General features: G+C 44.3%; 1 protein-coding gene across 1 annotated transcript; it reads right to left on the bottom strand.

Annotated features, from left to right (window-relative positions):
- Nucleotides 1–473: 473 nt before the first annotated feature.
- hs2st1a (heparan sulfate 2-O-sulfotransferase 1a) lies at nucleotides 474–27596 on the bottom strand. The gene is made up of 7 exons (XM_056293361.1): nucleotides 27152–27596; nucleotides 8763–9013; nucleotides 7602–7687; nucleotides 7040–7178; nucleotides 6669–6766; nucleotides 3080–3237; nucleotides 474–2648 (listed from the first exon to the last, which is right to left on the bottom strand). The coding sequence occupies exons 1-7, from the start codon at nucleotides 27273–27275 to the stop codon at nucleotides 2425–2427; spliced, it is 1080 nt and encodes a 359-aa protein (XP_056149336.1). The 5' UTR covers nucleotides 27276–27596; the 3' UTR covers nucleotides 474–2424.
- Between the last annotated feature and the right edge of the window lie 359 nt (nucleotides 27597–27955).

The following is a 27955-nucleotide window of genomic DNA, read 5'->3' as shown; positions in this document are numbered from 1 at the left end:
TCCTAGCAGGGAAGCCTGAAACTGAGTATCATAAGTCTGCAGAAGGCCTTCTGGTTTATTTGGGTCAGAGGGGAAAATCCCGGAAACCGTGGCTCAAAAGTGATCTGAGATTAATCAACGAGTTCAGTTACTGATGAAAAGAGCTGGATTACGGTATTTGACCGTGGCTGTTTTCACAGAGACTGGCTCAGGGACCTGCGGTGGACTCTAGAGAAAATGTTCCTGAAGATGAGCTTCCCATTTATTCAGCAGCAGAGGGCTACCACAATAAGATAGCGGTTGCCACTTCTAAAGAAAATGTGAAACATATGTTGTAGGGCACCAAACACCAAACAAAGGACAGATTTTGAATTAAAAGTGAAAAATGTCCTTATGCCTCAGCAGTTGCAAAATTTACTGAGGGGAAATACCTTTATAAAAATGGTATATTTGTCCATAAAATTAATACATTTGTCAAAACAAACCATGAAAATTAAGTCAAAGGGTGAGAAAATGAATGTGAACAGACACACACATTGAGCGCCGTAAGGAGCAGACTGTTCTTTATCGCCCCCTACAGGTTACCAGTCGTGAAATGATCCATCTTAAATTCCTTTGATTCAAAAATATCTTGGTCTATTTTTAATACATAAACACGCACACATACATATACGGGTGTACAAAAATAACAAAACAAAACATGCATTAAATTTTCTTGAGCAGTATATTTTTGGCAGGCGAAAAAGGAAACGGTTTTAACAAAAACGGTGACATTCCAGCAGACAAAAATCTCCAATACAAATGGAGAGAATTGGGTGTAGAGAAGGCACATAGTAATTTTAGTCTCCAGTCGTTGCAGCTAGACACCTTCCTAATTTGGAGATCTGAACCCATTCCTCTTTGAATTAAAATACGGTTATAATGAGTTTTGGAATGTGGGATTTCCCATCTCGAGTGAATTGACTGTATACAAATGGGACAAAATACGCAGCACCCAATTAGCATATCAATGAGCCTTTCAAACAAGAGCCTCTGCTGAGACCGAAGACAAGTTGACTAAATGACTGGATTGGCTGAATGAAATCAATACTTAATGTCATTTTGAGGGCTTTTCCATCTGAGCTTGTGGTAGTTAGCATCTTAGTGAGGGGTGCCTTCTTACATTTTAATTGGCCATAAATAGGCCCCTAGCTTAAGGAAAATCAAGGAAGCTGGAGTAGATCCATCATGAAATTAGCAAATCATTTTATCAAATAAGTATGTATGGTTGCACAAAAAACAAGAGTGGAGCGTTCAGCAGCGGGGTACCATCCTTGTAGGCATCCATGTTTAACTGTGGATCACCAATGAAATAAAAAATATCAGACATGAAAGCAATAAAGCAGGTTGTTGAAAAAAAAAGAAGACCAAATTTAAACACCGTTAAATGCACAGACTGTTAATTTATCAAAGGCGTCACCACAGTGCAAATAAGTTAATCGCATCACCAGCTTACCGGAAATAAAACGTACTAAAATTAGTAAATATATACAGCAGCAGCATCGTTGCCATTGTGTTCTTCCACAGTTTAAGTACATCATGTGTAAACACTTCCTGTGTTACCAAAGAAACACCTGGGCAAGGATGTACATTTACAAGATTCAAAAAACAAATACATCAAGTACAGTATATAAACCACATACGCTTGCCCCAGTAAATAGTCTATGGTCACAGGAGTTTAATGTCATAAAAATCTCAACAGCTCTTGCTCAAGTCCAATAATACAGCACAGTAGTTTCTCACACTTTAATGTCTTTATGTTAGTAGTGGCGGTGAATCATGGGGATATCTTTTCATTATTAAAATGCCCCTGTCTTTATGTATCAAATGCAATGATGGTAAAGTTGGTTAAAAATAATGCAACCCCCCCCCCAAAAAAAAAACAACTAAACAGAACACAGCTGATAAAAATGCTTCCTTTGGATGGAATAGTTGTTGCGTGATCAATCAAAAGTTACAGTCTGACCAGTTGCCGGCCAGGTTGTCTCTGGTCCTGTGGCTGGAAAACCCTTCACAAAATGACCTTTCACATGGGAGCGAGGGGGAGTCTTGGGCTCAGGTTGGTGGGAACATGACCTATTGACACTGTTGATCAGGAGGATATTGATTCTCATGACTCTTGGTTTCAGTTGGCTGGCCCAGAGATGAATGTAGAAGGCTTACCAGTCACATTCAGAATCTCCCTAGTACCTCAAAACTGGGGGTTGTCTCTTTAGCTCAGTCGTTTGCTCCAAATCAGATAGCTCTCAGAGGGCAACCTCAAAGTCAACAGCAGTCTTTGTCCAGTTAGCCTCTAACTGCTTCCCTATTCAGTTTCTTGTTTCTCCTCAGTGTGTGTGAGAGATCAAGACTGTACAGAGCATTCAACTGACACACCAAACTCTTCCGCGGGTGTGTGCAACTTAGCTAATTTTTAGGGTAGATTTTCTCGTAGAAGAAGTTCTGGGCCAGCAGGTAGAGCTCTCCGTCCTTTTCCCTGACGGCATGGGCCCTGACAAACTGGAACTGTTCTAGGGCAAACTCATAGAACTCGTTCTCCATCTTCCATATGGCTGACTGCTGCAACTTGGCAACTGACTCCTTGGTAGGGGGCTTCTTCTCACTCGTCTTCCTCAGGTGGGATTTCTTCCCTGCAGAATAAGGTAGAAGACGTAAGGTAAAGTATTAAACCCCGTGAAGTCAGGTAATTTTTTTTGTAGCACCTGTACTAGATAACAAGACAGGAGTGACAGGAGGCAAAAAGCATGACTACATTTTAAATACTTTTTTAGCTTCTGGAGAAGCATAGCTCAAAAAGTAACATGTTTGAATGCGGCAATACAGTTGCTACAAATACAACTTGACTGCCACAATGTTCTTTGTTATAAGTTGCTCTGAGGTGATCAGCCTGTGCTGATCACTGAGGACACAAGTCCACATTTATCTGAATTCAACTCAAGAGAGGAAATAAAGACAACAGTAGCACCTCTACACATATTTTTTTCCTTTTTCGTGGTGAGTGGGCAGTTGGGATTAAAAAAAAAAACAATCTTCAGTGTTTAGTCCCTCCCAACAGTAGCACCTGTTTTGTAAAGCTCAGTGGCTCCCTTGAAGAAGCGTGGTAGTGCAGCCTCCAGCATCATGACAAAGTCTTCCAGCTCCTCCGTCACCCCAACCAGCATGTACTCATTAACCAGGTTGAATTTTGCCTGCTCCAGGGCCCAGTGGCTTCCCACATTCCTGTGGAAAGGTTCAGATTGCTTTATGCAGATACCGATACTTTCCCTATTGTCGTGTCTTGTTTTATCAACGAAAGCACTGCTGGATGCTAGGTGACTGAAATTCCCATTGAAAATGAAGAAGAAGAAAAGACAGGAACCAAGGAATCATGGGCAGAGGAGATAGGAAGAAGGGATACAAGGGAGACATCAAGAATGGGAGAGAACGCAGAAGGGAAGAGAGAATCTGAAGAGAGCAAACAGAAGGGGAGTGGGAGAATCAGAAGGTGCATAGAGAGAGGGAGTGAGGAGTGTGATGGATTGAGAGGAAGGGGTTAGAGGAAGGTGAAGAGACAAGTAGGAGAGAACAGAACGAGCGGTGGAGCGAACGATGGAAGAGAGTGGATGGAGAAATTAAAGGAAAATATCAAATGGAGTTAAGTATGGATAATATGGTGGCAGGACTTTATATCAAATAATAAATAAAGTTAATAACTGTAATTATGTGGAAACGAGGAGTAATGAGACAGGAAGGAGAAATGGAGGTTAAATGATAGGTTCCCTTGTTTTTCCCCCCAACCTAGACCTCATTAAAACCCGGGTAAAGTTCTGAATCGAATAGACAGAAACTTCCCTGATCGCTTCAGTATTGAGAGACTGGCCGTTTTGTTGAATCTTCTCGCTTCTAAACAGTCAAATGGGACAAGGCAATCGTTTAAGCCTTCAAAAACTGTGATATATCTCCTTTTTTGAAAACTGTGAGCCAAAAATACAGTCAGACATGTCTTAATATGTTCCATCACACAATAGTCATAAAACAGATGATTGGGATGTACGAAAGTAGGTCCAAATCACATTTTGCTACCATTCAAAGCATAGTCTGAATAAACATAAAATATATGAGGATTGATGATATGATTCATTAAAGCTTCTCGTTTGAGAAAGAAGATATATCATGGTTTTTGGAGGTTGAAACAATTGTCCCATTTAGACTGCTGAAGCCCAGCGAGAAGATTCAGCAGTGTTCATGTTTCTTGGTACCAAAGCGATCAGTGAAGTTTGCTTTTGTATGATCCAAAATGATGCCAGACATTTTAATGAAGTCTGGGTTAAAAAAAAAAAAGGGGCGTCCAAGTAGCACAGCGGTCTATTCCGTTGCCTACCAACATGGGGATTGCCGGTTTGAATCCATTTTACCTCCGGCTTGGTCAGGCGTCCCTACCAACATGGGGATCGCCGGTTCGAATTCCCATGTTACCTCCGGCTTGGTCAGGCGTCCCTACCAACATGGGGATCGCCGGTTCGAATCCCCGTGTTACCTCCGGCTTGGTTAGGCGTCCCCTACAGACACAATTGGCTGTGCCTGAGGGTGGGAAGCTGGATGTGGGTATGTGTCCTGGTTGCTGCACCAACACCTCCTCTGGTTGGCTGGGGCGCCTGTTAAGAGGGGAGGGGGAACTGGGGGGAATAGTGTGATCCTCCCACGTGCTATGACCCCCTGACGAAACTCCTTACTGTCAGGTGAAAAGAAGCGGCTGGTGACTCCACATGTATCAGAGGAGGCATGTGGTAGTCTGCAGCCGTTCCCGGATCGGCAGAGGGGATGGAGCAGCGACCGAGACGGCTTGGAAGAGTTGGGTAATTGGCCGGATACAATTGTTTGAGGGAATTTTATTGACTTCCTGACCAAAAAGCTCTTTGATCATCTTGCAATTTCCTAACTGGAGGACAGGTAGCAGTTTCACCTCTGTGTTCAGCAATCACTTAGTTTGCCACAGTGCGTGCTAATACTTTGCCATACAATGTGCAGGCCAATACTTCAGCATACAGCGAATGTTTTGCGGATAGCACAAACTGCATCGAGTTGACTGCCAAATCTTCTGGGCAGGAATGCTGATTTGATTTGCAAATGAGCATTGGCAAGACACATAAAACTAATACATTAAGTACAGTTTGCAGAGCCCAAGATAGTGCAGGTTAAATATTCCATAGTTAAAGAATTTTAATTTCATAAATACCTCAAAAGATCTCGTTTGAGTCCAACTGAATAGCACAGTAACCAGTTTCTCAGTCTCTTTCAAGTTAGTGGTGGTGATGAAACACGGGGATGTCTTTTCACCATTTAAATGTGTTAAGTTTACAACATAACAAAACACAACCAAATAGAGCTAACACTGACGCTCTAATAATAACTCTTAATAATAACAGAGCTAATAATGAAGTGATTTTTGCTTTTAATGCACTTCTTGTTTTTAATATTTATTGTGTGCTATTTGTTTTTATGTGGCACTGTGGTCCGTGTGAAACGTAATCTCGTGCCCCTGTATGTATGGGACATGCATATGAGGCAATGACACTAAAAGCAGTCTAAGTCCAATGACATTTTGTACATTTGGTGTAATCTGAAAAGAGTACGCAGGCAAACTGGCCCACATCTTCTCGGTGCACAAAGAGGGTAAAGAGCGTGTAAAGGGGCAGAGTGTTAAAAAACTCAAAAGGGGGGGGGACGTCTGGGTAGCGTAGCGGTCTATCCCGTTGCCTACCAACATAGGGATCACCAGTTCGAATCCCCATGTTACCTCCGGCTTGGTCAGGCGTCCCTACAGACACAATTGGCAGTGTTTGCCGGTAGGGAAGCTGGATGTGAGTATGTGTCCTGGTCACTGCACTAGCATCTCCGCTGGTCGGTCGGGGCACCTGTTCAGGGGGGAGGGGGAACTGAGGGGAATAGCGTGATCCTCTCACGCGCTACGTCCCCCTGGCGAAACTCCTCACTGTCAGGTGAAAAGAAACGGCTGGCGACTCCACATATATCGGAGAAGACATGTGGTAGTCTGCAGCCCTCCCCGGATCGGCAGAGGGGCCGGAGCAGCAACTGGGACGGCCCGGAAGAGTGGGATAATTGGCCAAGTACAATTGGGAAGAAAAAGGAGGAAACCCCCCCCCCCCAAAAAAAACTCAAAAAGGAAGTCAAGGAGAGATTAAGAAGGAAGGAGTAAGGTGATGGGGAGGGAGTGGAGCAAAGACGAACAGTAGGATAGACTGATACAGATTACTATGTGGAGAGAACATATCAAGGCTGGTAGAGCCATCAGAGACCTTGAGAAACTGAACAGAAGTGACAGCACGGCGCTATAAGGCTTAATGTAGCATACCTTGAAGCTCTTTGAGTGTAGATGTCTTTGCCCGGCACTGAATTATCCAAACTACTTACAGTGCACTTAATTCAACTTCCCCCTCAAACACTTGAGTGGCTAGAAAAGTGGAAACGCTACTTGAAGATGAGCTAAATTATCCACTACCCGTATGATTTCAAATACTGGAAAAATATATTTATATTCCATTGTAACCCAGTAGAAGCCCAATGAACCTGTGTAGAAAAGACAGCTCTGTATCGTCTGAATGGTGTTGTGTGTGCCGTCAGGTAGTAGATAGGGGAGAATGAATACATACCAGCATTCAGAGTAGTGACCGCAGAAAAAGGGAATCTGCAGCCAGAGCTTCTCAGGTGCGCAGTCAGAGCCCCCCGCTGACACACATTCATCAAACGTCTGAATAAAAAGCGCACAATGTGAAAATATCCTACAGCAAGTATTGATGAATGCAACGCAAGCCTGTGACGACAGCATCCTCTCTTTAAATTCAGATCAACAAACGCCTCCGGTATACTGTGACCATGTCAGCATTTTGAGTCTCTGGTAGCAATGCATGTAGGGGTGATTTATCCAATAAACATAAAACATAAACCAGTAGACATTAGAAACTAAATTAGAAACTAAATAAGATAGGCAATTTATATGTAATAACACATTCAGAATTTGCACCTTCTTGTCTCCTTGTTTCCTGCGCCTCAGGCCTGGTCTGTAGTCATCTCCAAAGCGTAGGAAGTAATAGTAGGACACAAGTCTCTCAATGGGGTCCCGGATCACATTGATGTAGATAGGCTTCCTCTTCACTCCAAACCTGGGTGGGAGAGGCAATGACTTGGGTTAGGGGCCCTCAAAACTGACAAGTTACACAATAAACCCATTTAAATCAGTCCTAATGGTGATTACAGAGTACCACAACTAGTGTCAAAACTTGATAATATCCATCTCGTACTGGAATAAAGACAGTTTCTAATGCTTAAGGGATAACAGGGGCTGTAGGTAAAACAAACATCAAAGTACAGAGATATTAATCTACATATTGGTATGTTAAGAGCTCGATGGATAAATATCATACAGACTTTCTGCGGTCAAAGACTAAACTCAGCTGTGTTAACTGAATCATTCTAAGTGACCACAGGGTGGAGACAACAGCACAAAGCCACAACAGGGTAGCTAAAGTGGTGCACTTGCTGGTGATACATGCCACTATGAATACAACACCGGACTATTTATTTACTTGGTAAAATCGAGGAAGGAGACATGTCCGTGGTAGAAGGCTGGCTTCATTTCCCTCCATTCTGTTACATTCTTCACAAACCGCACCTAGGGCAAGGCACACAGTAATTAAATTCCTCTTCCCTCCCCATCCATGAAGCAGTGGGTGAAAATTCTCCTGTAATCACACAGTTTATCATAGTCCCTCTCAAGTCAACTCATACAGCTGACCTCAGCTTATTTGTCATGAATACAGGACTACACAAAGTTGTCATTGATAAAGAAATAAAAAATTAAAGAATAAATAACCAGATTTCCCCCCCCCCCCCACTTTCAAAGAAATACAGGCTTCCGTGTGCCTAAAATGCAGTAAATCGAGACATTTTACTATGAAATGTTTGACCATGGCTTATAATGTGAGATTTTAGCCTTGGGTAAAGTCTCTGATAGCGATACTCCATTTTATCCTGGTATCGGCCAGATTTCGTATGCATTCCTAATTGTAATAAAGAAAGAATGGAGTAGCATGAGAATTTTTTTTTTGGGATCCCCCCCCTTTTTCTTCCCAATTGTATTCGGCCCATTACCCTACTCTTTCCCAGTCACTGCTCCAACCCCTCTGCCGATCCCGGGAGGGCTGCAGACTACCACATACCTCCTTCGATACATGTGGAGTCACCAGCTGCTTCTTTTCACCTGACAGTGAGGAGTTTCTCCAGGGGGACGTAGTGCGTGGGAGGATCACGCTATTCCCCCCAGTTCCCCCTCCCCCCCAAACAGGCACCTCAACCGACCAGAGGAGGAGCTAGTGCAGCAACCAGGACACGCACCCACATCCGGCTTCCCACCTGCAGACACGGCCAATTGTGTCTGTAGGACGCCTGACCAAGCCGGAGGTAACACTGGGATTCGATCCGGTGAGCTCCGTGTTGGTAGGCAACGGAATAGACACTACCCGGACGCCCCTAGTAGCTTGAGATTCTGATGTGATGTGAACAACGCAGAAAATACAGAAAATAATGAAAGACCATCAAGAAAACAGTAATCTGCATTCAAAAATGAATGATGGCTACATGTGCCCTAAATCCTCCCAAACCCATTCATGTTTTACAGAGTGCTGCAGTATGCAGCAGCATATCTGGACCTTTAACCAATAACAGAAGCAGTGTTAATTTGCTCTGACCTGGTCCTGTATGGACATGACGGGGTTGTTCTTGGTGGTGTTGATGTGCAGGACGTGGTAGCGGTTCTTCCCGCACAGGTCGTAGGCGATGTTGGTGAAAGAGGTGCTGGCCGTCTTGGGCACACGGTTGTAAATGATCACCACATCCTCGCTGTCAGACAGCAGTGATGCTGGGGCCTCGCGCTCACGTTGCCCGTCCTGCGTGTGCCGTTGCTCAATTTCCCGCACCTCGTGTCTGGCAATCGCTCGCTCTGCACAAAGGGGAAAAGACACAGGGGTTTCACAACATAGAAACCAATGATTTTACATGCCTATGCATATGTGTGTGTGTGTGTGTGTGTGTGTGTGTGTGTGTGTGTGTGTGTGTGTGTGTGTGTATGTGTGTGTGTATTTTTAGCCATTTTCTAGTGGAAAGGGAAAGTCAGGGACGTGTAGTTATTAGGGAGACTGCCATTGCTGCGGAAGATGAAGATTAGTGCTGGCACACTTTGCCGTGCTTAAGTGTCCTTGTGCAACCGCCACTGAATTCCTACTGGCTCCAAGGGGGCGCTTTTTATTGTAGCTGGCTTGGCCCTTATGCTCTTACTGCTTTGTGAAGCAAAGCAACAAAAAAAAACCCAACCAAACAAAAAAACAAAAACAAAAAAACATTGAGACTATTTCAACGAGGATCAATTTACGATCACGTTATTCTAAAATCAATATCTGCCAACAGTCCAAATTCAGCATTTCATTTATTTAGACCCAACACAGTAGACAGGCAACTCGGGTGGGGCTAGGGGTGGGGAGGGGGAAATCTGAATTAGCACCAGCACTCAATTCGAAGGTCACAATGTTAGTGTCCCTTCTCGGGGAAAGGCACCTCCAAATCCACATGGATGGATGGCAAATGGTTCATATTTATATGCAGCTCAGAGTGTTCCCATCAATTCATTTACATACCGTTTGACACCTCCACTGTTAATGGGACATAAGCACATACCGCTTGACATCGCTGCTATTCATACACTGTCTAATCAACCTGACGTATTGAGACTCGGCTTTAGAATAAATAGCCTGTGAGGTATGTTAAGCCCAACAAATTTCATATGCTTTGCCAGTCATTAGCGACGCTGGTGTGGAAGACACCATGCTGTGTATTTATATTAGGTAGGCTTCAATTCCTGGATATTTGCAAGCTAAACCAACACCAATTTACCAAATTGGCCTTCTTTAGTTGCTTCATAGCAAGGTTCAAGAATAACTTAATCACCCATTTTCTGAGCAATCTAGTTCACAAAACAGCACCAAGTCACTCGTTACCCGATTACATGTTGCTTTAAAACTCGCCTCCCACCTTTACATTCCTGCTGCTAATGCATAGTGTCTATGCGCTCTCATTTTAGATTAAATGTGTTATGCAGAAAAGGGGAGTAGGCGTCTTTGTGCCTTAAATTGAAACCCAGCTTACGTGACATTGGCATCTAGATTATCTGCATCCCCCAATTATTTATTTATTGAACAGAGCCCACTGCTTCTGAGAAATTCAACACCTCAGGAGGGTGAAAATGTGAAAGGGTGAGAGGTGGGAGGTTACAGTTCGAAGGTCAGGAGTTAGGCATTAAACGTGAGGCTAGGGGTTTATTCTATAGCTGGGTGAACTTTTAAAAGGACAGCGACAAACCACCTTTGCAGCAATTTCTCAACCTAACCATCTCATGAAAGCCTGACAAAACCTGACCTCAAAACGCTTTAAAAAAACAAAAGCAACAAAGAAGCCCTGGTTTTTCTCCGCTGTCTGTCCCCCCCCCCCTTTCTTAGACCGTTTCAGAGTGACTTGTGTTGACAATGCCTCGCGTCTCTCCACAGGAAGGATGGAGAGCAAGGAACTTAACACTGGAGCACCTAATACCCGTGGGAGCTCGGAGTGGAGCCAGTCGACTCCTAAAGCCCTGTCTGGCTACAGAGACACATTTACAACCCGGCTGAGTGAGTGGCTGGCTGACTGGTTGTTGGTTGAGAGGCTGGCAGCTGGCAATGCGTGGCAATTAAGATGTCACCTGTGATCCCACCACCCTCGCAGCCGTGCCTGCAACTCTCTCTCACTCACACACACACACACACACACACACACACACACACACACACACACACACACACACACACACACACTCTTGCGCTCTCTCGCTGCCCCCTTTCTTACACCCATCCAAGCAGCTGTTAATGTTCCACTCATCAAAGCTGGATCTAGTTACTATGAGAGCCACACCACCTCTTCACGCCTGCAACTGGTGCTCCCTCAATGTCACTGAGCTCGAGTCGAGCCAGGTGGCCGCTGTCAGGCCCAGTATGGCGCTCCACGGTAATGGAGACATTCAGCTAGCACTCGCATCCAAAACAGACATGAGGCCAAAAACAACGGCAATGACAGTTTCTATGTTCGATTTTCAGGGCCTAGTATCAAATGTCTTTTTTAGGGTTTTTTTTTTTTTTGCTGTTGTTTTTTTATGACAGTACACAACATCGCAGAGTGACAGGGACTGTGGGAGAAAAGGAGAGGATGGTGTGAGACCCAAAGGGTCTGAATGCAAAGCAGGCTAAAGCCTGAGACAATGTAAGTACGACACACTAAATATGTCTTAGACTGCAGCTTCACCATGACCCCTCCGCCACCAGACCTTGTGGTCAGCTATGAGGCTCGAGTCTTTTGTCCTTCACTCTAGGGCCACGCAACCCCCCCCCCCCAATACAGCTGAGTACTGCGATATTTTTTTAATCGATTTTCCAGCCCCTCATATTGATACATTAAAAAAATTATTCATGTTTTAAATGGATTTCAGTTCAATGTGTTCAGTGACACGATTAAGAATAATTAATATGCGCTTTGTTTTATGATGTTATGGCATCTACATGGCAGTAGAGTTCAGTGTGTTCTGTGACAGTAAGAATACTCAACATGCCTGCTTTATTTTCATATGGAATCTACATTTCAGTTCAGTGTGTTCAGTGACACAGTGTGCACTGTGCAACGCAAATAGAGTTCTAATAAATTGGGATGTAAATTTTGAATTAAATAGTTTTAACTCAAATTTTCCACTCAGCAAAATATGTGATGTAAATATTAGACTACCCAGGTAGTATACAGCAAGTTGTACTTTAAGCTATATTTTCAGATTTTCAGTAAATTATGTGTAGTGTTGCAATGCATCGCAATATGTATCATATCATAATGTATCGTGATACGCATCGTATCGTGAGGTCCTTGCCAATACCCAGCCCTACTTCACTCAGTCCTGACTAGACTGAGTGAAGCCTCATGACTGACAATCAGCTGTCCCTCCGTGTTTCAATTGTGAGTACAACCCACTCCTTTAGGGTCCGAGAAGGGATTTCCAAGTATCATCAGTGTAAATCCTCCACTTTTGCCTCTAGTTCTGGTGTGAACATATTTCAACACACCGTTTGCTCGGCCCCAGGCTGCGAAGCGGGTTATCGGTCTCTCTCTTTTTCCAACAGGGTGGAATAGAAAGGGAAAAGACTGCCACCCTGTCCCTTGCCTACAATGAGGCGAACTGTGCAAGGGGGCCCAGAGACTACTTGTTGAAGGCACGGTGCACAGTGCCAAATTTCCCAACAACCGACAAGGAGGCAAGGATGGCAAAGAGAAGGCTTCTGAGGCTTTGTAGTCGACGCCTCATTCATTGCACTACTGAACATGCTTGGCACAAAACCACTGTATCAGAGGGCGCCACACACACTTAAGCTTAGCGCTCCCCTCTGAGGTCATTTAATTAGAGAACAAAAACCTGAATTACTATGGCCACACAGCAGGCCTCCCTTTCATTCCACATTTCCGCCTGCTCTCCCTCCCCGACCGTCTCTATGCATTAAAAGCTAATTATGAACCGTGGAGGCAACACAGGTCTTAAACATTGTGACAACTACAAGCCTATTACTCTGAGATTCATTCAAAGAGAAAGAGGCGAGGAAGAGGGAATGGCGGCGGTTGAGGGCTGCCAGAGCATATTTACCGAAGCAATTTCGCAGCCGATTAGATGTGGCCACTCTGGATCGTCATTCATATTCACCACCAGATCTGTGAAATGTGACGGGCCGTCGTGTATTATGGCTATCGCATCAGATCTGATGGGAGAATAAAAGTGGGGGCAGAAGATGATCCTTTCCCCCAAGCAGCTCATAAATCCATCAGCTTCTCTCTCTCTCTCTCTCTCTCTCTCTCTCTCTCTCTCTCTCTCTCTCTGTTTTCCCTCTCTTTCTCTCTCTCTCTCATAATAGAGATTGGCTATCAGTGGCAGACTGAGGTGTACGACTTGTATGGTTCTGCTTGGGTGACACTGGATTGCAAAATCAATGAAGGATGACGGGGAGGAGATCTAGGTTGCTGCTGTAAAAGAATTGAGTTAGCCCGCGCTGCTGCTGCCGTTTCTCCCTCCGGTACTCTCTATATAGACTCGGATTCACGCTGTTGTTGGGCCGTGCCAGGTTTCCATGGGGAGCAGTTATGTCACCACTGCAGCACTCAATTATAAGCACACATTCACCAACATTTGGATAAGCACAACTGGCTGGTTGTTGGTTTTTTTTTCTTTTTCTCCACATTTCTAATTATTCTAATTCAGTCGCTGGATCGGCTCAGCAGAGAGTGGATAATCACTAATCGCAGTGGGGGGGGGGCAGGAATGTGCTTCTGACTATCTGGATGATGGGGAGGTTTGGCTGAGAACGAACATAGAGATAAAATGTGGAGCTTCTTGCCCTGCAATCGTTATTTGAGGAGTGGCAAGGAATAGGAAAAAGACACTTTTGTGAGGGATCCATTTTGCAGCGTTTTGCCAATAACTGTGCAGGTGCTCAGTTACATCCCAAACGGCATGCACACTAACATCAGGTGTTTTTTTGTTTTGTCTTGCTAGCCTTTATTTGACAGTAGGACAATAGAGAGCTACACTGAAAACACAAGGTGAAAAAAGAGAAGGGGAACACGTGCAGCAAAGGTCCCCTGGGCAGGTTCGAATCCCGGGACGCTGTGATTAGGCCTAAGCTTCCATCGGACGGCCCAGCAACAGGCCTTTCAAAACAAAATCAAATTGACAACAGACACAAAGTGATGCACACACGTACAAATCCACAAACTGCACACTGTTGGCGGAAAACCCCCCCCAAAAAAACCCCTCCCCCAAAAAAGCTTTGTGTTGGGTCATGGATGGCACTTTCTCAAAAAAAACAAGGCAATGTTGAAAACTTCCTCTCTCTCTCTCTCTCTCTCTCTCTCTCTCTCTCTCTCTCTCTCTCTCTCTCACTCTCTCACACGCACGCACGCACACTATATATTTTCCATAAAATATGAAAGATCCAAAATAAGTTCAAATGCAACCATTCGAGTGAGCTGTTTAGATCTTAGGCTAATGGCTAAAGCTTGAGGCATTTTTTCCTGGCTTTGACACACAACTGCGACATTGATGCTCCATGAAAGATCTCATTCATTACTCTGTCCTCAACAGCGGAGCTCTAGACAGCTGGTGTGGAGAGAGGGGGGTTATAGAGAGGATATAGAACAGAGAGAGAGAGAGAGAGAGAGAGAGAGAGAGAGAGAGAGAGAGAGAGAGAGAGAGAGAGAGAGAGGATATAGAACAGAGAGAGAGCGAGAACAAGAGAAGAGAGGAGGGGAGGGGAGTGAAGAGGAGAGGAGAGCAGGGGCGAGAAGAGGAGAGAGGAGTACAGGGGACTGGGGGAGCAGAGCTGTGTAAGAGACACTTTGCAGGAAACAGGACCCGACAGTGTTGCTTGTGGTTCACAACAGTCAGAGAGATTTCACTGGTTTCAACAAACTGGGCAGATGCTAGGAGACTGGTGACAAAGCACAGCTGAATGCTGGCGAGGCTCAGACTTTACAATCTAAGGCTTGAGGGACGTGGTGCTGAGCAATATGGAAATTGTTACCATGATAATCATATGGAATTTTACAATATCGATTATATAGATCTATCTCACTGATCAGCCAAAACATTAAAACCACCTGCCTAATATTGTGTAGGTCCCCCTTGTTCCACCAAAACAGCTCTGACCCATTGAGGCATGGACTCCAAAAGACAGCTCAAGGTGTCCTCTCGTATCTGGCACCAAGACTTTAGCAGCAGATCCTTTAAGCCTGCGTGGAATGGACTTGTTTTTCCAGCACAGCCTACAGATGTTCGATCTGGCGAACTTGGAGGCCAAGGCAACACCTTGAATACTTCGTCATGTTCCTCAAAACATTCCTGAACAATTTTTGCAGTGTGGCAGGGAGCATTATCCTATTGAAAGAGGCCACTACCATCAGGGGAAACCGTTGCCATGAAGGGGTGTACCTGGTCTGCAACAATGTTTAGGTAGGTGGTACATGTCAAAGTAACGTACATACGAATGCCAGGACCCAAGGTTTCCCAGCAGAACATTGCCCAGAGTATCCCACTGCTTCTGTGTATTTGCCTTCTTCCCATAGTGCATTCTGGTGCCATCTCTTCTCCAGACGACGCACACGCACCCGGCCGTCCGCATGATGTAAAAGAAAACGTGACCCATCAGACCCGGTGACCTTCTTCCATTGCTCCATGGTCCAGTTCTGACACTCACGTGTCCACTGTAGGTGCTTTCTGCGCTGGACAGGAGTCATCAAGGGCACTCTGACCGGTCTGTGGCTATGCAGCTCCATATGCAGCAAGCTGTGATGCACTATGTGTCTTTACACCCGTCTATCATAGCTAGCATCAACTTTATCAGCAATTTGAGCTACAGTAGCTCTTCTGTGGGATCTGACCAGATGGGCTAGCCTTTGCTCCCCATGCACATCAATGAGTCTTGGACGCCCATGACCTTGTCGCCGGTTCAGCTGTTGTCCTTCCTTCAACCACTTTTGGTAGGTACTGATCACTGCATACTGGGAACACTCCACAAGACCTGCTGTTTTGGAGATGCTCTGACCCTGTCATCTAGCCATCACAATTTGGACCTTGTCATAGTCGCTCAGATCCTTATGTTTGCCCATTTTTCCCCGCTTCCAGCACATCAACTTCATGAACTGATTGTTCACTTGCTGCCTAATATATCCCAAACCCTTGACAGGTACCATTGTAATAAGATAATCAATGTTATTCACTTACCTGTCAGTGGTTTTAATGTTTTGGCTTATTGGTGTGTATTGTGAATTTGTTTACATATGCAAAAATACCACATTTAAGAATCCAACTGAGGTTTATCACTTACATACACAACCACCACTAGTTTTCAAATAATCCCTCCTCAAATATTTCAGACCTCATTTTGTGAAAAATTTTAGCTAACAAATTATCTTTATCATTAATTTAGACAACAAAATTAAGTAACATGATATGGCAATTACCCGAACCTCATCCCAATACGAGACGATTACCAGTACTATTGAATTATTGCCCAGCCATAATGGGAAATATGTACATTAACACCCAATCATTGTTGTGATGCTCCACCCCCTGTATTTATTAAGCATTTCAGGGTGGGGACACCATTTAAGAATGAATAATATAGCAATGTATACTGCGATAAGCAGAGTAATATGCATCATAAAAAGGTGTCAATGTTGGGTTTAACTATTCATTTTTGTGACTATTGATGACCGACGTGAGAATGAGTATTGTGTATCAAGATCACAACCCTATCTGGAACAAACTGTGCTTTAAAGATTCAACTAAATGAAGCACATTTGTTTATCATAGGTCCTTTGCCCTCATGCATTAAGGAGCGACGACTTTCCGTTGTTGTTTTTTTGTAACTTTTACAGCTTTCCTCTTAATCTGACGGAAGGGCACACACAGCACTCAGGGGTAAAGATGGATGGAGAGGTTTTGCTGCTAAGGATGGGCACCATATTTCAGCTCACAATGTCGGTGGTGAAAAGACAAGCACCCTGGCCTCCGGGAGGCCTAATTCAGGAGAAACACGCCACATAAAAGGTCACCTATCTTGTAAAGTCTGCTTCCCCCCCCCCCTCCTCGTCCACCACAGTACATTGTAGAAAACAAGTCTGCTTTGTCAGTGAACCCAGACAAAGTGTTCCACTTCCATGAGGAGGAGACAAAACACTCCCTTGTCAGTGGCGACAGACAACAGCGTGCAGAAGGTTTTAAGTGGTTTAAGGGTATGGGTCATATGACCATCATTATTCCATTGAGGGTCATTATAGGGGAAGATGTTAGCACCAGAATCCATCAGAAATGACCTCTTCTTTTTTGAGAGCAGAGAAGGAGGACGCAGGCTTATGCTCAGAATGGGGTATTTTTGCTCTCTGGGGTTCATGAACTATGGATGAAATCCAAGCTGTTCGAATAAAACTGTAGGACAGACTAAACTTAAAACCTGCCTGTGGTACGAGTCATGCATGTGCTCCATCAATAATTCACAGTCTTAAATGCAGGACATGTATCGCCACTCAGAACAACAATCCCAGATGGATGAAGATGCTAACCGACATTGCTCAGCCTCCCATTTGCCACCCTAATATTTCTACAGGCGATCGAAGCCTGTGGCAGCGTCTGATATGTGAGACAATATTGTCAAGGGGGAAAGAAAGAAAAAAGAAAAAGGGAAGGGATCATAATGTGTCTGGTTCATCAGAAAAACAGCCAGTCAGATCAGATTATGGAGCAATTTACACATCTGCAGATCCCATCATTCCCCTGCCTGGTTAAGTGAGGGCAGGTCTGACAAGGTGTGTGTATGTCTGCGTCTTTGTGTATGCATGTGCGTCAGGTGGGGATTGATTGAAGTAGATATTGTCTTGACACCAACGTGTCACTTACTAAGCAGAGGGAATTAGCCAACCTTTTCAGAGGAATTTGCTCTTTAAAAGGGGTTGAGAGAGAGACGGGGGGGGGGGAGAGAGAGAGAGAGAGAGAGAGAGAGAGAGAGAGAGAGAGAGAGAGAGAGAGAGAGAGAGAGAGAACGCGCGAGTGAGCTAGGTAACTTATGTTAAGATAACAGCCACTTGCGTCCTTTGTTAAGACCTTCAAGGTGAGAAATGATGCAAAGAGCCCACTCTCCAACACAGTGATGAAGTCTTCTGTTGGAGGGCAATGCGAGAGGCCCAGAGACAGATAAGCAGGCTTCCCTGAGATGCTGGGCCAGAGACAGATGGTTTTACTGTGTGCTACGGATTCAGAATAACAAGCTCGTTTTTCTCATTTTTGCACTGGTTCCTTTAGCCACCATATTCTTACGTAAACAGCAAACGGTGTTTACGTAACAACCAAGAATTGACAACTATAATCTAGATATACCACACACACAGCCTCCCATCCCAACCCCCCCTCTCTAATTAATAATGCATCTATAAGAGTCAGGGGGAAAACTCCACACTCTATTAGGCACAGGCAGATGACAGCTATTAATAGATTTAATGATAAACTGGAGGGACAGGTTCGTGCCACGTTGACCAAAACAGAACCATGCCGCAGTGTGACAGCATTATCACACTGGCTTTCCCCCATAAATCTAGATGGGGTCGAGTGACTATCATTCGATCTCTACGGCTCAGCTTATCTCTGCATCTTTCATCTCTTACTGCGGGTTCTCAGCCTCCCTTTTCATCTTGTTATGTTTAGCATCCATCGCTCCAGGCTGTCCGTTTACCAAGGCCACAGTACAGGCTGTTGTCCTTTTTATTTACTATCAGATCCCTGCACTGAGGAGAGAGGCGGGAAAGGCCCTGCAACATAACAAACAAAACACTCCGACACCAATTTGTAGCATTGCCCAACTAATGTGGAATCTCTTATTACCATAATGGTGTCATTACTGGTGATGACACCAGTAATGACAGACTGGCTAGTACTCGTTGCCTTCGTTAGTTGGGTTGGTTGCATGAAGAGTGAGATCGGTTAGGGTAAGAATATCCGGGTAAGCCAATAAAAGGCAGAGTAGGGCGGATCATGCCCTGCTCAATATTGTACCTGCTCAATATCTTACATAGTGCAAGAACAGGCGTTTGGGGCATGGAGTGGGAATGAAAGAGGCACCATTCTCTCTATTACAAATCAGTGTACCATCAAAACGTTTTTTAAGCTGTTTTTGTAAGATAAAAATTTACATAATGTTGCTTTAATGTTAAAAAATAGATGTAAGCAAATATGACTAATTTCATTTTTGAGTCGGTTAGGCTTACTAATGATGACCAGGTTTCAAGCTTTCACCGAATTAAAAAAAAAAGAAAACAAACCAGCCACTATATTTAGATACAATAAGAACACTTAGTGGAAAAAAAAACAACCCACTTTGTTGACTTAACTTTCTATTTTTCGCTACAGTAGAATGTTGGTAACAATAACATTAAAATATCATCGGTATCCATCCATATTCTACCTTTGTGTAAGGTAAGACCAAGTGTTATATCATATCATCAATTTCATGCTTTGCTCTTATGTACTGAGACCAACCCCATTATAGTTGCATAGTCTTTTAATTGATGCAAGACACCTCCAGCGCCCCCTCCCCTCCCCCGACTACTCGAGTTTTGCCAGGAAAGGGGTACTCGAGTTGTAAAATTATGCACTCGTGCAACTCCTACTTGAAACAAGACATTCTTATGTCTACCAATCTAGCCTCAACAACAACAGAGCAAGATATTTTTATGCCACTGGACTCTTACCCCTCATCCAACAATCTGCCCTATGAGAATCTTGTTGCATGCTGCACTGACAGGGCTGCAGCGATAATGGGTAAAAACAAGGGATTTAACAACTAATCAAAGGAAAAAGCCCCAGGATGCGCCAAATTAACACATACTGTATAGCGGTGTCAAAACAAGTGTTCACATGATGTGCATGTGGACATGCAACAAACTGCCCATTTCAGTTAATTGGTCTGAGGGAGGTGTAGGACAGAGTTATATGTATAGGTGCTGACTGATCACTTATTACGCTGATAATGAATCATTATTATTCTTTTGGTAAGGATTTGTGTGTATAGGCCTAATCTGTTGGGTTGTTAAAAAGAAAAAAATGTTTTAAGCATCCCGGTGACCCTGAGAGCAGGATAAGCGGTTAAGATAGCGGATGGATGGATGGATTTTTGCCAATAAAGATTTGAAATAAATCGCTTTCTTTTGGTGTGTGTGTGTGTGTGTGAGCTTTTCTTAGGTACAAGAAGGGGGACTCCAAGGAAAAAGAGTTGGGAACCACTGCTCTAAGATGACTGTAGGCTGACACATGAATATATCTGCTAATTGCTTGTAAGTTGCTTTGGATCAGGGGTGCCGCAAGGGATTTTCAGCCCCATGAGAAGACATCACAGCAATGGATAAAAAGTGATTAACCTTACGTTCTAATATTTACACGGGGCCCCTGTCAGTCAGGGGCATTTGGAATCGTCCTAACTCCGCCCAATGTAAAATGTAAATAATCCAAGTATTATCTACAAATGAATAAATAAATCTATAAAAAAAAAATCAGCTGTGTCAATTAAGCCTGACTTGAAGCGTTAGCAACTGATCCATTTGGGAAGCAAAGCCCCTGCTACAGAGAGTGGCATCCTCTCAGACGGCTCGTGCATCAAGAAGCTGCCCTGAAGGAGTCTGCAGATTGGCATTGCCGGCAGGAGAGAGGGAAGGGAGGGTGAGAGAGAGAGAGAGAGAGAGAGATAGAATGTGTCATGGTGAGACAGTGACAGAAAGACATTTACACATAGGTCTACTGGTAGATGCTCTGCAGCGATGGGCTGGCAAAGGTGAACTGAATATGCAACAAATCAGGACCTTTATTATGAGACAGTGAAACACACACTCACCACACACAGGCTATCCATGACATCTATCTATCTTCACTACTCCTAAATTGTATTAAGACACTTAGCACTACTGTACAGATACCATTTATTTCGACAGCGCATACCAAATTGAATTGAAAGCGAGGAGGGAAAGACATGCAAGGGGAGACAGAGAGGGAAAGAGGCAATTGGTGAAGGGAAAATGTCTAGGAAGGAATGGAGTGGATAACAGTGTGGTGGACCCACACAAAGGGTTCTTCCCAGAAGACCTGATAGTCTGTTGCTCACCCGGTGCTGGCTGTGTTATGACAAAACAAGATAAAGGGAGCTTGAAACCAAATCTGTAAATAAAAAGCAAGAAAATTTAAACACGGGTTGAGGTGAAAGAAGGGCAGCTCGGGCTAAACCGACTTCACTTCATCTTCTGATCCCTCCGCACTCTGATGAAATTGGTTGTAAAAAATGGTGGGGGGGACCCCCCCCCTTCATTCCTTTTATTGTGGAGGGATTATGATTTTTTTGGCAGCCAGGGGTTTAAACACTTTTGTGTAGCAATAAAATTGAATCATCGCTTTTTATTTCTTCTTTTTCCTCCAACATCACCTTAATTCCAAAGTGAACAGACTAAATATGCAAGAGTTTATAAGGAAGCCAGCAGCTATTGAGCCAGGATGAGCTGAATGAATGTAATAAGTACTAGTTAATGCATTTCGAGTCATTTTGATGACAAGTCAGAGGTTTATCAGTTGCTTGGTGACAGAAAGTGTGGAATAGTGGTTTAAAGAAAAAGAAACCCCTCCATCTCTGCTGGTAAAAAAAGAAGAAGAGACCCCTGGAAATTGACACCTGCTGTCACACATGCCTAATTAGCACGGGACACATCATTTGTCAAAACCTCCACAGAGACTAAAGAGGGAGGGAAATGGCAGGAGTGAAAGTGTGTGTGTGTGTGTGTGTGTGTATGTGTGTGTGCAAGTGTCACAGGGAGTGCTGGCGACTTATGGATACAGAGTCTTCTCTCAGCACGGGTTCCAATTACATCCAGGGGTGTGAAAGAGCCCATAACGCCTCGATTAGCTCGTCTGTCATCTCGCTACAGCAGGCCGCCATGCACTCTAATCCCCATTGCTACTGCACACCACACTCACGCGGACACCACACTCACGTCACACTCACATTGGGCTAAGTGCAAACTGGGGTCGTAAATCAGGGCAAGGCCACTCGCGATGCAAACGCTACACCACCGGTACATCCGTTGGCAATCTGCACCCACACCTCTCACAACAAATCCGCTCCCGACACCTGTGGTCACCCTCACAGCGAGCTCCCCTCCATTAGCTGTTCAAAATGGTGAGTGGGTTCGAGGCGGTAGACGTGACGGGCTAGTTACAGTAGCAGATGCCAGCAGGCAGAATGACAGCAAATGACTCGTGGCCCTGTTACAACCCTCAGGGAGGCTAAAAATGGAGCAACGGAGGAACGCTGTTTCTTTTGGGAGGGGTTGCCCTTTGAACCCTCCCCGGTGTCAACCGGAGTACAAAGAAACCTTTGGCGCGGTGTTCAGATAAAAGGCAAATAGTGTGACAGCATCAACTGCTGGGAGTCACACATTTGAACAGGAGAAAGCCAACGGTAGATACCCGAGAATGTGGGAATAAAACATGGGTATTATTTAGTCCAGTCGATCTTAAAAAAACTTAAAAAGTGGATCTCGACACACTCTTTTGCAGCACATTGTGCGCATTATGGCAAACACATACGTATGTTGCAGCATTCAATGTGGTGGGCACACTAGGACCAGTAATGCCTGACCAATGTCCTTTCAAGAGCAAATTCCTCACCGGATCCCTCGGCAGTGTGGCGGGAGGAGGGTGGCCTTGAGGTCGCAAGTGCCTGGCATGACAATTGAAGTCAAATTCAAATCCAACCCTGGGAGCAGCCGGCTGTGGCAGTGGACGCACATTTCGAAAGGACATTCTTGCATTAGCTTTCCGAGTAGCACATTGCATCCTTCCTTCCCTCCACATTCAATAGTGTCACTCTCGCACCGTCACAGCCAGAGAGCTTACTGTATCATCATGTTTATTCTGTCCGGAGCCAAATATCACGCCGATACGGATAAGGATTAACCTGCCTTATCAGGGCACAACACTGCCTTGCCAAATAAACAAGACGGCTAATTTGGGGAGAAACACATTTCTAGTAGCTAGAGGGCAGAGAGGTTGAGGAGGTGGTCCACTCTAGTTGTCCCAAGGGGGGCCAGATTTATAAACTACAGTTCCATTTACCTAGTTCCTGCGACACATTACGCCATTATGTCCAACTACTTAGGGTGGTGTTAACAATACCTGATGGCGATACATTTTACATTAGTATCGACAACATTGATATTTAGAAATCAATATCAACAAGTTTAAAAATACAACATTCCTAAGACAAAAGGCCAAAATGTTCTCATATTAATGAAGATTTTCTTTCTGAAGCGGAACTCTACTTCACAAGGTCCTGTTTTGTTTTGTTTTTTGTACCCCGCCCCCCTTTTCTCCTCAATTGTATCTGGCCAATTACCCCACTCTTCCGAGCCGTCCCGGTTGCTGCTCCACCCCCTCTGCCGATCCAGGGAGGGCTGCAGACTACCACATGCCTCCTCCGATACATGTGGAGTCACCAACCACCTTTTTTCACCTGACAGTGAGGAGTTTCACCAGGGGGACATAGCGCGTGGGAGGATCATGCTATTCCCCCTCCCTCCCCCCTGAACAGGCGCCCCGACCGACCAGAGGAGGTGCTAGTGCAGCAGCCAGGACACGTACCCACATCCGGCTTCCCACCCACAGATATGGCCAATTGTGTCTGTAGGGACACCTGACCAAGCTGGAGGAAAACACAGGGATTCGAACTGGCGATCCCCGTGTTGGTAGGCAATGGAATAGACTGCTACACAACCCGGACGACCCTGAAAAGATTTTCTTTCTGTAGCTGAAATCCACTTCACAATGTCCTGTTTTGTTTACTGAAGCAGATGCTACGAAGTAAAGCTTGAACACCAGTATCAAAAGTTTAGTCTTTAATAAAAGGAGAAATTCCAGTCATCCCGGACCTGAGCGAGGGACATACACTTTTGGTTAATCAAAACTTACAGCCTTGCAATGTGAAAACAATCCTCCCTAACTGGAGGGGGAAGGCCATTTCATGAAGCCGGATTATGCTGTTAGCCAGCTAACTGTTTTTAATAACCTGGCCAATCGTACATGTATATTTATTCACATGTCTTGGAGCCTTCGCACCTGATGACATCTCACCATAAACAGCACTTGATAATTAATTACCTAATTGTTTTTACTTTATTATGTTTGCTGAGTAATCCTGTGTCTTGAACAGCAAATCTCCCCGGCATTCACTTAAACTAATCACTTTCTTCTCGACATCTGAATACCTCTGCCAAATGCAATACAAATTTAAAATGCTGTCAAAGGTTGGAATTGAGGACAAGGTACGATTTTTCATGCTTATATCAAGGCCCCTGAACTGACATCGGTACCTGTGTTGCCACACTGACCTACTGTGTGCACCTACTGCTTTTCTCCGAGTTCAAGTCGAGACATTTTAAAAGTAATTGGTTGGACAAACCAACATGAGTTAGCCATGGCTGGTTTAACATTTAAAACTTAACTGGTCAAGAAGTTTTTATCCTTGTTGAATTTAATTTTGATAATCCCTCTCCTTCCTGACATTGCCCAAGAACTAATCCAGGAATGGCAGTTACAGAATTAATAAAGCCGGGCAAAATGCTAATTCGAGGTAGGCGCTGGGCAACTTCCTGAAATTACTTGAATTGAAAGCAAGTTGACCCCAACCCTGATGGAGAATGGGGCCTTGAATCTCTTCATTAGAAAAGCACTTTACATTTCTCTCCATCCATCCATCCAATCATATATCCATCCATTCCCAGTCTGCCTGCTCCCCGGTTGACCCAGCTGGCAGCAGCAAAGACAAGCAGCCAGAAGGAAATAGTCAGAATACGGAATTAGGCCCACGGCAAGACACACAATTGTATCATGGTGTGGCTGTAATGCAAGAGTCCTCTCCGAAACCTTGGGATGACGATTAATTTGGAGGCAAATCACAAGTTGTCTGCCAAGAAGACGGTGTGTGAGTGTGTGTCTGATTCAACCTTGGTGTGAGGCAGTGGGAACCCACGCTGCGAGGAGAGACTGTGGGCCATTCCTGCACATATAAAGATTCATCAAAAACGTGGAACAACACAGACCCAGGATATGTAGCTTGTTCTCACAAAACTGTTAAGATTGTGGTTAATGTAATTCAAACAAATCACACACACACACACACACACACACACACACAATACCTGAATATACGATCAGTACCCTGATCTATGGGGTAGTACCTCTTCTGAGAGCACATTACTATGACTTTAAACTGATACCAAAAAATGTCTAGGCCCATTGCTCGCAATATACCACTCCAACACTGATTGTTATGCTGTTGTTATTGTTGCAATTTCCAGAACAGCGGCACCAATTTGATTAACCCTTTGGCTGTCCATCAACATTAGCTTTGTTGAAAAAAACAAAAACAAAAGAAAAACAAAAACAGAAAAAGCTCTGTGAGAATTATTCGGCTATGCAGCATATAATTCAGAGCTTGGGTATACAGACGTCTGCTCGGGCCAGTCATCCATCAGAGCCGTTTTGCTAAGTCAACAGATTCCTAGGGTGGCGAGCAGTTGGGGGGGGGAGGCACAGGACGTACAGGTCTGTGTGTGTGTGTGTGCGCGCGCGCGCGTGTGTGCACAGCCCAAGAGCTTTGGGCTTTTAATTCAGAGATGTATATTACCTATTACATTAGAAGTACAGCAATGTCTCTCTGCAAGTCATTGGCCAATATAGAAAGTACCCACTCGGGATTCTTAATAGGCCTAACAAGTCAAAGCACCTTATTCTGTCCAGTTGACCATTAACCATTCAATTCATAGTCTTGGCAGTTTGTTAGATGTGCCTTCCATCTCTGAGGATGGTCTCGTAGTCTATGTGGCATAAAACACACAAACAGCATCAATTCCACCCTATATATCCATGGGGTAGTAAGTTTTCAATATTTTTGTACCTCTTGCAGCCCTTCCGAAATCACACTGTCAAAAGTGACATGCTCCTGGACAGAAAGGTCTATCTAGAACGCTGTGAAATTAAATGTGAAATGTTCAAAATGAAATACATTGTAAATATAGTTGGATGCTCTCTCCCGCCCAATGGCCACCCTGGGACAGCATGTCAAATCACTCAAATGACCCATTGAGGTGGTGTAAACCTTCAAGACATCCTGTACCTTCAGGATATCTGGCCCACTCCGCTATTTCTTATACACACCCCACCACCACGCTGGAGGCATGGAAGAGATAATCCTGAAATGTCCCAGATCTTTATTGGGAGTATGGCCCTGTTGGGAGTTAGCAGAGATTTCATCACAACACAGAGCACGTCTCGACGGAAGGAAATGGTAAATACCCATTTATGTCAAAGAAAGTTTGCGCATCCCTTTTGCCTCCAAATGCACCACCCTGGCCTACAACGGTCTTTCAGATTTCCACCATTGTTTTATTGTATCCAACAAATTTACAAATTAAGAGAAGGAAACTATAATTTAAGAGGGTTGTGTATTTTTGAAACATGTAAAGTGAGAACCAATGTAAAATACAGATGTATTTCAGTTTTGGGAGTCAAGCTATGGAATGGTCTTAATGACCAGCTGAAATTGTGTAACTTGCTGTTGAGTTTCAGAAAATCTTTAAAATGCAAAACAATTTAAGGATTAGAAATTCTTTTTTTTCTTCCTTGTGTAATTCTGATATTCTAGGTTAATTTAAGGACTGTATAGGACAGGCAATAATAAGCCCTGGGCTTCAGCTTATTCCTTTTTCGGGTCATTGACTGATTAAGTTTTGTTGTGTGAAATGGACTGATGTCAATATCTACGATGATGTTTTTTTCCCCCGTTCAGTCATTAAAAAAAAAATATTCCAGATTTGCTTTCCATCATTGGACCTAACTGTATGTCAAGTGTACGGCATCAGAATTTTAAACCTACCACAGAACTTTCTACAGTGTACATCTACCCAAATCCAGATTCAGCCATTCCACTAATAGAGCTAAACCCACAAACGTGGGTTTATTGCTATCAGGTGGCATATTCAGAACATTTCTTTTAATACTTGCCATGGTTAGAGATAATTTGGCAACACGGCCAAGCAAACTTCTGGAGGACTTTGGTCATTGTGGTATCTGTAGTATTCCCAAAGCAGTATAACGATTCTTGAGCATTTAATGGCGATGTGCAAAGGCTGTCCTCGTACAATAAAAGCAAGACAGATGGATTACAAAGGAAGCTCTTGGCATAACATTTCCACCTTGACCTGAGTGCACGGTGACGCTGCTTGTCATGCTGATCACAAAGCAGTTCATCGTGATTTCCTCAACTAAAAGAAAAACGCTAATAGAACACGCTACAGTTAGGTTATGTTCCATTCAAGCCTTACATATGTGCAGAATGGATTTCTGTATGGTGCTGGGGTGGGGGGGCATTGACGACTGCCCGCTTACCAAGCTTTCCACGGGACTCCTCCAGCTTCTGGATTTGGTTCTCCAAGAAGAACATGGCCACGGCAAACGCCAGCAGCGCCAGAAGCTGAAACTTGGGCGGCATCATGACTCTTAGCAGCCCCATCAAATAATCCACAGGGAACCGGTCATTCCATGTTTAGAAACCAGTTGAAACACAAGCGCAACGTCGGTCATTACAAAGCGAGGGGACGTTTGCGCATGGCCCTCCGTGTTTTTAGTGTTGGTACCTTGCTGTCGTTCAAATCCCTGTCTAAATCTGACGAAATTTGCTCATGTCCAAATCCCGTATTCCAGAAGACCGGGCCAATTCCGTGAAAACGGATGGTGTTTAACAAAAAACACAAACACAAAATTCCCCCCTTTTTGTGTGGAATTGTCCTTTCGGTGTGCAGCGAGAGCACCGACAGCCGCAGCTCCTGCTCCCCGTGTAGCGCTGTCCCGTCCACTGTGTTCGCCACACGTTGAGGGATTTATCAGCACCACGCAAGCCATTGGACGTATCAACAGTCCGGTAAAGTGATGAGGCTTTTCATTCGTCCACAGCCACGGTTTGTTGAAACAGGATTGGACAATTTTGACAAACAGCCCTTCATTCGGCAACGGGGGTCGCTGTTTCTCCGTGGATGCGATTTTGCAATAAACGCACAATCAAAGAAGGGAAGAAAAAAACAACAAATGCGCCCGCGGCTTCAGCCGGATCATAAAAGTAAATGTAGTTGATACCCATAGCACATTTGCCAGTGATATTTTTGTGGTTCCAACTATTAAATGAGAAGCATCTTT

Source organism: Lampris incognitus, chromosome 14 (assembly GCF_029633865.1).
Source record: "Lampris incognitus isolate fLamInc1 chromosome 14, fLamInc1.hap2, whole genome shotgun sequence".
Taxonomy (NCBI): Eukaryota; Metazoa; Chordata; class Actinopteri; order Lampriformes; family Lampridae; genus Lampris; species Lampris incognitus.
The sequence above is the reverse complement of the archived record's forward strand: the minus strand, read 5'-3'. Positions and strand labels throughout refer to the sequence as shown.

Excerpts from the sequence above, each read along its gene's own strand:
- hs2st1a (XM_056293361.1), bottom strand. The coding sequence starts at position 27,275 with ATGGGGCTGCTAAGAGTCATGATGCCGCCCAAGTTTCAGCTTCTGGCG. Across the intron at positions 9,014-27,151 it reads GGAGTCCCGTGGAAAGCTTG|AGCGAGCGATTGCCAGACAC; the intron begins GTAAGCGGGCAG and ends CCCTTTGTGCAG. Across the intron at positions 7,688-8,762 it reads TCATGTCCATACAGGACCAG|GTGCGGTTTGTGAAGAATGT; the intron begins GTCAGAGCAAAT and ends GCCTTGCCCTAG.